At 30.5% G+C, this 12,479-nt stretch overlaps 1 protein-coding gene across 1 annotated transcript in view; it reads right to left on the bottom strand.

The window, feature by feature from the left end:
• LOC117104671 overlaps positions 1-12,479 on the bottom strand; it is a gene marked incomplete in the record, with an annotated part of 117,926 nt that overhangs the window by 58,676 nt on the left and 46,771 nt on the right. The window contains 4 exon segments of the mRNA XM_033245553.1: positions 3,854-3,920; positions 5,591-5,692; positions 8,457-8,513; positions 11,861-11,936. Of these exon segments, the coding sequence (XP_033101444.1) occupies positions 3,854-3,920; positions 5,591-5,692; positions 8,457-8,513; positions 11,861-11,936 (302 nt within the window).

Here is a 12,479-nt window from a genome sequence, read left to right as displayed (position 1 = left end):
GGGGAGGTGGAAAAAGCACCCCTTTCCACCCAATATGTAAATATTCAAAAATCTGCATCTCACTTGTTCCCAACTTCTTGTGTCTTAAAAAAATAAGTTCTACAACATATCAAACAATGTTTTCCTCTGGTGTCTGGCTTTCAATAACACTGCCCATGCAAATTATCTATTAACTTTATTTTGTATTATTTGTAGTATTCCAAAATGTTTCACCTAAACAATTGACTCACTATAAACCCAGTAACAATGACAACAACAATAATCATGGTAACAGTTATAAAATTTTACCGCAGAAGTAAATTTATAAGTAAAGCAACTAAAAAGAATATACTAGTAATCAAATATATCCTAGAATTAACTAAAAATAAAAAATAAAACTAACAAGCACAGAAGAACACTACAATCACCATTGTTCCAACAAAAAAATTTTAAAGCTACCAAATAAAACCAAATATAAAAATCATTCCAATAATATTTACAAAAAATGTAGAGCAATATCTATTGAAGTCTGTGCCTATGCAATGTTAATTGTTTTGCTATGCAGCTTTTACCTTCCACCAATTGTTTAATTGAATAATTCATTAATCAATCATTTTTAGGAGCTTATTTGCATTTCGCCAATTATAATTAATTTTATTGAATGATACAGTAACTAATGGTTGATAGTTTGACCGAAAAAAAAATTTGACTGTCATCTTTATTTCTCTAAATATTTTGGAATATACACCTGATCATTTAACACAAAGACTATAGAAGACATACTGTACAAGTTTACTGGTGCATTGCATGTTTTTTGATTGATGGATTGATTTTTGATTGATAGCTTTGCTGATTTATTGACTGATTATGTGACAAACTGACTGATTGATTGTCATCTTAAGTTTTAAATACTTCAGATACGAATATACAACTTCATCTTAATACAAACAGATATGATTTGATTGAAGAAGATGGGGAACAATATAGCATTAGCATCCAGTGGCAGCTTAAAAACTAGGAGAGAGTAAAGCCAACTGATTCTAGTAGAATACTTGTATTGGCCCTGGACCTGTCAGTCCCAACCTGAATCATAATTATTTTCATATGGTCATCAAACATCAACATTTTATATGACTTATTTTGTATTGGAGCTATATACATAAACTGTTTGCCATGTACAGTAAACATGCAACAGCTAAATCAAATATATTTCAACACTATTCAGTACTAGTAATTACTATATTGCATGACTCCCATACGTGTACGTTCAGTACCATAATATGTAAGGTAAGGAAAAAAACATAAATCATCATTCCTAGTAAATCTTCCGACACAAAACACCATTGAATTCAAATGTTCCTCAAATTGCATAAAACCAATACCATTCTGTGAATCATCAATGCAAATTAATTATTGAAATGTTGGTAATCACAACATTCTGTACTTCCAAGAATCCGGATTTTCAATAATATTATTAACTGATCAAGTAATTTCCCCTGTTTATAGTACAGTATTCACAAAAAGAATTGTTGTTTATTATTAACATTATTAGAAGTTCATAGTTTACTTGCCATTTCTATATTTACGTGTTGAATGCTTGCGTCACACCAGTGCATAGAGACCACTTATTATGCACTACATAATTCTCCAAATATTACCACAAAAAAAAGGCAGTTCTGAAAAGAACTGTTGTTTTTGTCTAGAATGTCTCCCTGTTTTGTTTGAGTTGCTTCAATCGTCATCAGGGAATGACAGATCTATCTATGTGGTGTAGTGCTAGTAACACTTTATTACTTTGCCATGCAAACAAGATACCTTATTTTTATGATGTTAAAGAATCAGCTTAATTTAAAGAGATACTATACATCGATTTGGAAAATCCTAAAACACTGATTTACTCATAAGGATTTGAATATTGATATCAGCTTCAGATAGTATGAAGATTAAAACAATCATGTTTCCAATGATTTACTGAGATTTGCTTAGAATACCTTAAACTTGCAAGCTTTATGGGTCAACATATACAAAGTATTATATCAGCAAAATATATTCCTGTTCAAATTCTTTTCATTGAATGCAAATAAATTAAGTAAATATAGATAACACAGGAGTGATGCTTTAGCCTACCTGACATGTAGCATACTGAATACTCAGTAGGTTCCCAAATCGAACCCACAAACTCCAGATAACTAGCCTAGTGTCATACCACTAGACCACCGCGCTTGCATTTAGTATTAAAGAACCAAAGTAAAATTAAATAATGTTAACTGCTAAATTGCAAAACAAATTTTAAAAAAAATTATCAGTACCTGAATGTTGTACGCATCTAGTTGCATGCATTTTTCAAAACATAATGGTATTATATTTACATATGTCAGCTTTATCAAGCTGTGAAACTGTGCCTACCTGAACATACTGCTTGTGATTATTAATAAAATAACAGTGAATTCAAATTCTGTTTGAAAAGCCTTTTGTGGAGTCATTCAAGACCATGACATTTTTGTGTAAGCAAGGATTCAAATCTAATAATCAAATACGCAGTAATATGTTTTGTCACCATTACTTATTAAATTCACTTCACTAAAGTAAAATATGTTATTATTTTCTCAGTTTCTAATAACCTCATATTTTTCATTATACTGTATACATACATATTATGCACTGCATTTGATAAATTAACAACTTGATATATATGTATTTTTACAGTAAATTAAAAGAACTTAAAATAATTATTCAGACCAGATCTAATTATATTTATAAATATCAATATGTAGGAATATTTACTTATTAAAATGGTGTTTAATAATAATGTTAATATGCATTATTCTTAAAAATATCAAATAGATTGAGTCAAATTGTTGAGTCTCAAAATGTCTGTTTTTTGAGTTACTGTATTCTTGTTTTATTGGTATTAAAAATATGTACTTTACAAAAAAGTAAAAATGCCGGAAACTAAGAAAACTAATGCTAAAAAAGCTGTGTTTTTAATAGAAATCTGAATGCTCTGATTGAAGTTGCCTATCTGCTGACAGAAGGTAAGACATTCCGAAGGCAACCAAGACACATGAAAAACATTGGTTTTCATGAAATGACATTTGGGGAGGAGATGTATGGAGGAACAGAAAGCCAATACATTTGCTTTAGCACAGGGGTAATATTTTGTATGACCTGATTTCGTACCAATTAAAAAGAAAGTATGAATAATTCCTGGAATTAAAATTTCCATAAAGTACTTAAGCAAAAAAAAAAGTAATTTTACTATCCATAAATAAAAAAGAAAGTATGAATAATTCCTAGAATTAAAATTTCCATAAAGTACTTAAGCAAAAAAAAAAGTAATTTTACTATCCACAAATTACCACTGGATGAGCTTTTCCGACAAAGAACAGGAATGACATATGGCAAACTGTGAGGGCAGGCTTCAAACTCAAGTTATATATCTGGTCCATCAGAAAAACCTCCTTGTATTTTGGTATTATTTTCTTTTAAAAGTATGGCTAAGTGTTATGAAATATAGTTTTACAAGATTAAATTGCGACACAGAAAGATTAAATGTCGGCTCTGATTGAACATTTACGAAAACGAATATCAAACGGAATAAATCAAGACCTGGATGATTTATATTGCTTTCATAGAATACAGATATATGGGTTGTAAAAACAAGATCATTTCATTCAGCCTACTTTCCATCGAAAAAGATTTTGTGATAACAATAACAAGTTTGTAAGCCTGTCTCCACGCTACCATTTTAATCGCTGAAGCCAATACAAGCCACCAGTGCCACGGATACAGCAAGCTTCAAGGAGGGTGGGGGAAAAAGTCAAACTGTTACCCTTTCTTAGAGAGATATTGTAGGTATATACCATCAGAGTACCTCTTTTTTTGTGAGTCAGCTCTTGCCGATGGTGTGGTTCTCGTCGTACGACGCATTACAACTTCTCCTGGTAAAAAATTAGCATAAATTACCATATTAAACAGAACTTGGTTAATCACAAATATTCTACATTATAAACAGATGCATAAGATGATCAGTTGCATTATTATAAGAAATATTAAAGTGCATTAAATAAGAAGATGGATGGGCAATTTTTTCTTTTTTAATGAATATTAATTCAATCACGAAAATGAGAGATATATTGTCTCTTAAGGTCATACATAAATGCTACATTGATAGTCATAGATTTGAAGAAACAATAAAATCTCAATACCAAAAACAAGAACAAAGATATTATGTGTATTATGTATGTTGAATGTTATACACCAGCTTTAAAAGTAAGCTGTTTTCAGTTAATAATTAATTTAAGAATTATTTTTTTATTTGTCTTTTATACACATACTGTTATATATTTAATTTATTTAAGTTGTTTTGTGACTTGATTTTTGTAATGAAAAAAGAATGGAATAAATTGATTGATGTACCAGCTTTAAAAGTAAGCTGTTTTCAGTTAATAATTAATTTAGGAATTATTTACGCATTTGTCTTTTCCACATGTTATAAATATACTCTATATATTTAATTTATTTAAGCTGTTGGAAGCTTTGCTTGTCGTAGTTTTTCACCAATCTGTAACTTGATATTTGTAATGAAATAAAGAAGATGTAGAAGAAATTTATATATATATATATGTATATATATGACTACATACTACCATAGGGGGAAACGATAACAATGGAAGGGGTTAGAAATAATACCTTAAGGCGAAAATACTGCCACTAAGGGGAAATTTGAACGACGTTAAGGAGAAATATAGACAAAGGATTTTTCACCCTATGAGTTAGTTAGGAGCTGTTATATATATATTTTTTTTTTTTTTTTTTTTTTTGTTCAACATTGCAATACATTTCCCATCTGGAGTTTCCATAGACAATAAAAGAATTTCAATTCAATTTCAAATTTATTCACAAAAATGAATACAGAAAAGAGTACAAAAGATGTGTGGGAAACAAGACATCAATAACTATGAAAATATATTTCTGAGCGTATATAACAAATTTAAACAAATATTTCATTAAATTTAAAATTACAAATATTTGTATATTAAGTATCAATAATTTGTCCGAAAAACATGAAAAATTCCGTCTTTAAAACTTTGTTTTATGCTAGTACAAATTGGCAGACATTTGTGCCAGAGACGGACTAGTTTAATCATAACACAAAAACAAATCAAATTAAAACTACCTTTTCTTTTTGTCTATTTTTTAAAATCATATTTTTGATGTTTTCTATACTGTATTTTCTAGATTGTTTTAATTTTTTTTTATATGTGAGTAAACTGTAAATTAATTGTACTGTTTTTCTTGCTCTTTTTATTATTTTAATATGTTGGTAATTATTGTTCTTTTTTTATGTTTTTAATCATATTTTTTATGTTTTCCACTGTATATTCTTGATAGTTAAATGTTTTTCCAGATTTTTAAAATACCACTGAATTGTAAATTGATACTCCAACTCAACCCTTTGGGTTTCTATTGTACGAATGTTTGTTAGATTCGATTTCAAAGTAAGAAATAAATGTTTATTTGAATTGAATTGAAACGAATAATAATAATAATAATAATAATAATAATAATAATAATAATAATATTAAAAATAAAATATTGTTAGTCTCACCTCCATCAGGAGAAGAATGTTGATTAGTAGTAGTATTAGCGGAAGTAGTAGAAGTGCATGTTATTCCCGCCGGAATAAATAAATCAAGTGTCTGTACAATTTCTGCATCCATAGTTTGTTAGTGCAGCAAAAACAAAATTTCACAAAAGTTAGGCAATATGCAAGAGTGATGATTGACATTGGTTTCGAGTGATTACATTTATTATAATTTAGTGTTAGTACTGTATCACTGAGCTAAGCGCTAACAATTGTTAAACTTTATAACTTCATTTTTTTAGCTTGTTTACTCGCATACTATTAAAAATAGACTTGCATTAGTGCATCAGTGTAGGTGGATGAAAGCAGAACGTGTCACATCTTTGTAATTAATATCTATTATTTAGTTGGAGCAGGGGTAGCACCAGTACCAGTGGGGGGGAGGGAGGGGCTATCGGGGAGAGCTTCCTCTGTCGGGAGAAAAACACACTTCGTCGAAAAAAAAAAAAACCAATTATTTACATACTAGTAGACTCTAAAATCTTTTAAATATAAGCATTTGAAACTCATAAATTGTCATACTTTTCAGGGGGCAGGGGCATCCCCTAGATCAATTCTGGGTGATTTTGAGAGACACCCGACCATGCCCAATTACATTCTCATTGGGGAGTCAGCCTCCTGTCGGGTAAATCCTGGCGCCACCCCTGAGTTGGAGTGACTACATAATCATCAGTAAGTATTGTCTTCTTCTACCCCAGCTACCCCCACATATCAATGATCTGTTAACAGCACTCACAATTATTAAATGTTATACAGTACTTCATTTTATAGCTTGTTATATAACACGCATACTATTAAAAATACCGTTCCTTAGAGCATCCATGTAGAATATAATCATCCTTAATATCTATTATTTAGTCGGTGAGTTGTTATTAGTGCTCAGAATTGTTAAATTTTATCCTTCACTCTCTAGCTTGTGTTTAACTTTGAGCCTCCATATGGGTGAATAAATGCAGAATGTGTCTCATTTTTATTATCATCCTTAATATCTATTACTGTTCTTAAATGGGGTGACTACATTATCATTCAGTATGTGTTAATTATCTTCACCCTCAGCTCTCAGTCTCTCAGCTACACCCATATATTTACTGTCATAGTGCTCAAAATTATTGTTAATTTTAACGTGAAAAACTTTAGGCATACTGTCATTTTTAGCTTGTTTTCTTACATTAGACATGTCTTAGAGCATCTATATGGGTAGATGTTCGCAATACCTGTCACTTCCTTGTATTATAAGGATTGATATTTTATATTTAGTTGGATCGACTACACTTTTATAAGTACAGTGTTAAGTACCTTCTGCCTGTCCCCTAAGCTATATCCACATATTGATTTTAATAACACCAAATTCTTGTTAAATGTTATAGCAAAAAAAGCATACTGTTTTTTTTAGCTTGTTTACTTGTATAATTTTAAAAAAAAAGAAGACACGATTTAGGGCATCATAAGGGTGAATGAACACATATCATTTTTACTCTTAGAAATTATTATTTAAAACTTACTTATTATTAACACTGTACTATATCTGCTATAATCATCATCATTATTAATTAGTTAACAATACAAACATTACTATAGTCACAGTTATTATCAGTATATACTTTATATCATTATCTGTATTCAGGCTGCCTCTTTGTTTTCGACATTTGTTTGGTAGATGAATGGATGAAAATAAATAAATATGAATATCATTTTAAATATAATTTTATCATTATAATTCCTCTCCTTATCAATTTATTAATAATATTAACATTCTAAATATTTGAGCATTCATAATATTATTTCATTAATATCATTTTAACAATCATTTTTGGCAGCCCCAGGTGTGTATGTGATTTTCCAGCATAGGTAATGTTAAATAGATAATCTCTAAATTGCAACAGCCAGTTACAACATAGATAGCTCAGCATGTTTATATTTTGAGACAAATGAATTAACATACTGTATGTGGGGCTGCTACACAATATGTATATCTAAATGATGGGGGCAGCATTCTGATTAATTACATTTACACATTACCAACCTCATGACTGCATTCGACCATTCAACATTGAAACGTCACTGTCTAAATTAGATATTGAGGGCGGCAAACACTTTTAATTAGTCCATATCTAGACATTACCAAGCTATTGTACTACTGTTAAATACTATGACACTCTATGCACTGAACAAAAAACATGGAAAAAATTTAATTTTCAAATTGTTACTTTGTAAATCTAATTAATTTTGAAAATTTCAATTGAAAGTTTTAGCAACAAGATATATTGTTCAAGGTTGGAATGGTAAGAAACAATAATAAATCCTTCTAGAACACCCTGTATACAGTTCTAAAAAATAACCGTTATTTTTGTTTTAGAGTATCTCAACGTTTTGAAATATAGACACTTTCAACAAAAAACAAATTATTTACAAAACTATAGTACAACCCCCTATTAAGGCGTGTCCCCAGAATAGGGGGTTGGTGTTAAAAGATACACTTTCCCTCATTTAGTGCCCAAAAAAATGTAGTTTTAATAGGGGTGTCCCAAAGAAGGTGTTCTACTGTTTCTACGTGGTGTACCACCAAGAAAATATTTTCTTCCCACATTAACTAAGTTACCTACTTAAATTGTATTTTTCTTTTATTCATATACTTTAAACACATCTTTTAACATAAACAATAAACGATTACTGTTTAGATTTTAACACAGATGGCAGTAAGCAACTAAACTAATATGCACTTGTGGGGTTAGAATTGTTAGATCATCTTGATTATGTATAGCAAGTGTTAAAATGTCATACCAAACCATGGCGATTTTAAAGACCATCGCCAAAACTTAAATAAACTTACCGTCTTCACTCTTTCTATCATCAGGGAAACTATACGTAGGGTTATACGGGTTACACTCTGCAATGAAAGATAGTAATTGGCTTTAGTTTTTTATTTAACACAATAAAGGTAAAAAATAAAATAAAAGATATTATGATTAGAATATAGTTCACAAGTACACCACCAAAATATGTATTGAAAGTGCATTAATGTCTGCTAGAATATATTCTTCCTCCAGAAATGGTGTATTACATACATTGTGCGTATAATAGGTGCAGATTTGTACAGGCCCATTCTCAACATAAATAAGTATTATAAAGAGGCCTTGGATTCACCTCAACTACATACTTTTTTTTGTTTAATATTCCAATGTATCTTACATTTCAGAGTGTAATTTTAAAAAAAGATTATTATTATCAATTCTTCACTTGTAGACAAAAGAACATTATTATGATAAAATGCTTCAATAACATGTAAACCTGGATTGTATAAAAGCATGCAGTTAGCATTGTACTGGGATATATGAATAACATTCACAGTGTTTACTGGTAGATGACATTATTTGGTTAAAAAAAAATTATGGCCATAATGGACCTTCCGCAAGGCCCGCCTCAGCCCTTTGATATTGTTCCGAGTTCCCACAAAATGACAGTGAAATATACATAAACACGTGCACATGTGGGACACCACATGTGTTTAGAGGACGTAAGCATGTTCTTAGGCTATGTTCACACACACGGCGTAAGACTGGCGTAGCTTACGCCAGGTGTACGCTAATTCACGGATTAAAATTCCAAAGTGTTCACACAGACGGCGTTCGCTATATTAACGCTGGTGTTAAACTAGTAGTAATAGGCCTATGGGGGAATAGTTTTAAATAATGTACGAGTTCTTAAACTGTAGTAAAATTAACAGTGCATCAGTAAAACTTTTAAATCTGTGAATTGTTCGAAGTGAACTTATATCATTATTGTATTTTAAATGAACAATTTTGCTTTGATTTTTCAGCTAGCATTGTTGGTGTTGCAGGTTTTAATAGACAGTCTAAATAGGTTAAAATATCTTACAAAACACAATCAACAAATCATATACATTACAACTAAGTAAAATGCAATAGAAAAAGAACCCCTTTACCATTTCATTTATAGAGAGCACAGGAAGGAGACCAAAGTAGCTAATATATTGCAATCGTGATTGGTCAATCTCTTGAAATGAGGTAAAATCATTCAAGCATCACTGGCGTTAGCTCGGTGGCGTTAGCTAATCTGGGGTCTGCGTGTAGCGTTAATAACGCAAAGGACGTGGCGTAGTGAGTGGCTTTAACAACGCCACTGCCTAGTTCACACACAAAGGCGTACGCTATGCCATGCTAAGCCAGCCTTACGCCGTGTGTGTGAACATACCCTTAGCCCAGTTAACTTTAGCTGACCCTCTAGTAAGGTTCATTAATGGTCACAAAATGACACAACACAAAAATCCTGGTCACAATAATGAATGGTTAAAATGACGATCAAAAAAGAAAAAGATCAATGTCATAAATGATCACAATAATAAATGATCAAAAAATATATTATAATGGATGATTATATCGATCACAAAAGTGATTGATCAATTACAGTAATGAACACATTAATAAAGGGTTTTACTGATTACAATAATGCATGATTTTAATGGTCAAAAATAATGAATGATTACAGTGATTACAATAATTACGATTTTAATGGTAAATTTAATGATTAATTGTAAATATTAATGGTGAATATAATGATGTATTGTATTCATATCTAATTGTTGGAAAATAAATGTGTTATAAAATGAAATGGTTACAATATTATTGATTAGTCTAGTGGATTGAGTGGTTGATTTACTGACACAGAATGATAGATTGATTGATTGATAGACTGATTGATCTGCATATGGATAATCAATCAATTAATCGATGGCTACAATAATGAATGATCACAATACTAATAGGTCAAAAAAATAATGCCATAAGAATGACTGGGTACAAAGCCAAGGCCAGAGTGATTAACATGCAATAAAACTGAGGTATTGGTACTTTGTCATGCTTTCTACATGCATCACAACATTTGTGGATTACAAATGTAGTTTATAAGCTAATTGATTATTAACCTCTTAAAAATCTCATGTACTTATTGTCTTCATCTGTAGGTGAAACAGAGAAATGAGATGATAAGATAAACTATGGTGACAGGCACTGAAATTCTTCAAATGTTATCATCTACAAATTATTGCTATTGCTGTTAGTAAAACATATACAAGTATGGCTGTGATATGACTGGGATAACAGATGACGAATCTAGGTTGAATGTCTTCAAATGTTAATCATTTACGAAATATAGTTTTCACTGCTAATGTATCTATGATGAGTATGACAGCGGTGACGCAGCAAGGCCTACAATGACGATAAAGAGATAAACTACAGACACTAAAAATCTTTCAATGTTATTTTATACAAAATGTACATATAGCACTGTCTATTGATAATATGATAGTGATGATGATGATGATGATGATGATACAATAATATTGATGATTATTTTATTGATAATTATGTTAATGATTCTCATGATGATGATGTCAATGATAATGATTTTAATAATGATAAAGATGAGAGCAGCGCAGATGGCAGTGATTACAACAAAGATCAATAATTATATGAAAAATTGGCCAAATATCCTCCCATTTTGCATGGAAATCTATTAACCAACCAAAATGTATAATAGTCATTTACCGATAATAACAATTTGTAAATATTGATTACAGAATTGTGTCAAAGTATATGAGAAACATTAGTATCTTATTGTCCCTTTACAAAAACAGATTTAAAGATTTAAAATATTAAATTACAATTAAATCCACTGCAACATGAATCATCACTTCTACTCATTAATTTTTGTTTTAATTCTCATTGGTACAATTATCTTAAAGTACATTTAAGATTTCATATATAAAGTAAAGCCACCGATATATAAAAATAGATATTTAATTGGAAATATTGTATGGTTGTATTGACAGTAATTGGCGATCAACTTCAATGAGTCATACATTTTTACTGAAGGCATTACGTAAAATGATCATCGAAGATTACGAATTGATGAATCACCGGAAATCAAAACGAGAAATACCCAGAGGAACGGCAAGATCAATTGTCTTCTTGATCCTTCGGGAGTGAATTATCTGTTTCTTAATTGAGAAAAAAATAAACTTGGGAGCAATGTATTACATGAATGTACATAAAATTAATTATGCTTATCTGAAACCGAAAACTTTAAATTAAATCGGTTGGTTGATATAAACGGATAATCGTATTGCTCTTTGAAATTGCCGGCATTTAATCTTTTGAAACTGTTAGTTTAAAATGACCGGTTCTTCACTCGTAAGACAATTAACAATAAACATACCTTCTGGCTTATCCATCTTATGTATAGACTTGTACATCTGTTTGTACCAATCACTACGATTCTCGTCTTTTACATGCTGTGGAAGATACAAGTCAAATACATTGATGTGTAAGTCACTAACGTTGGAATGATATATCATTACATAATATACTGTTCTATTATAACAGACTACAGCGGCTACACCTTTTATTAGCTCCGTTCATTTTTGTATGAGCAGCCCTTAGTGCCAATATACTCTTTCGAGATAACGAGAAGTTATATTTATAGAGGGTGACCCTAACACCTTAGCTAATAATCAGGGGATGTCTTAAATAAACGAAATCAAAATAATAAGATGCTTCATGAACAAGTCTCATTACGAGGCTTGCAACGGAGATGTTTTTTAGTTGTAAGAAAAAAAACCTGTGCAGCACAGGATTTGAACCCAGGACCACCTTAACTACCAAGTAACATCTAAATTATAATTAGATTACAATTACAAAAACTGAATATGAAAACAATTTCTCCATCAATTAACGTAGAGTTAAATAATGCCTTTGCTGTATATTTTAACAGGAGCACCTGCTCCCTTCTTCAGGCTAAATTGAAGTGAATCATGCACACTACCATTGTAAACATA

Source organism: Anneissia japonica, unplaced genomic scaffold (assembly GCF_011630105.1).
Source record: "Anneissia japonica isolate Jap-2015-1 unplaced genomic scaffold, ASM1163010v1 scaffold287712_len2945570_cov188, whole genome shotgun sequence".
Lineage (NCBI taxonomy): Eukaryota > Metazoa > Echinodermata > Crinoidea > Comatulida > Comatulidae > Anneissia > Anneissia japonica.
The sequence above is the reverse complement of the archived record's forward strand: the minus strand, read 5'-3'. Positions and strand labels throughout refer to the sequence as shown.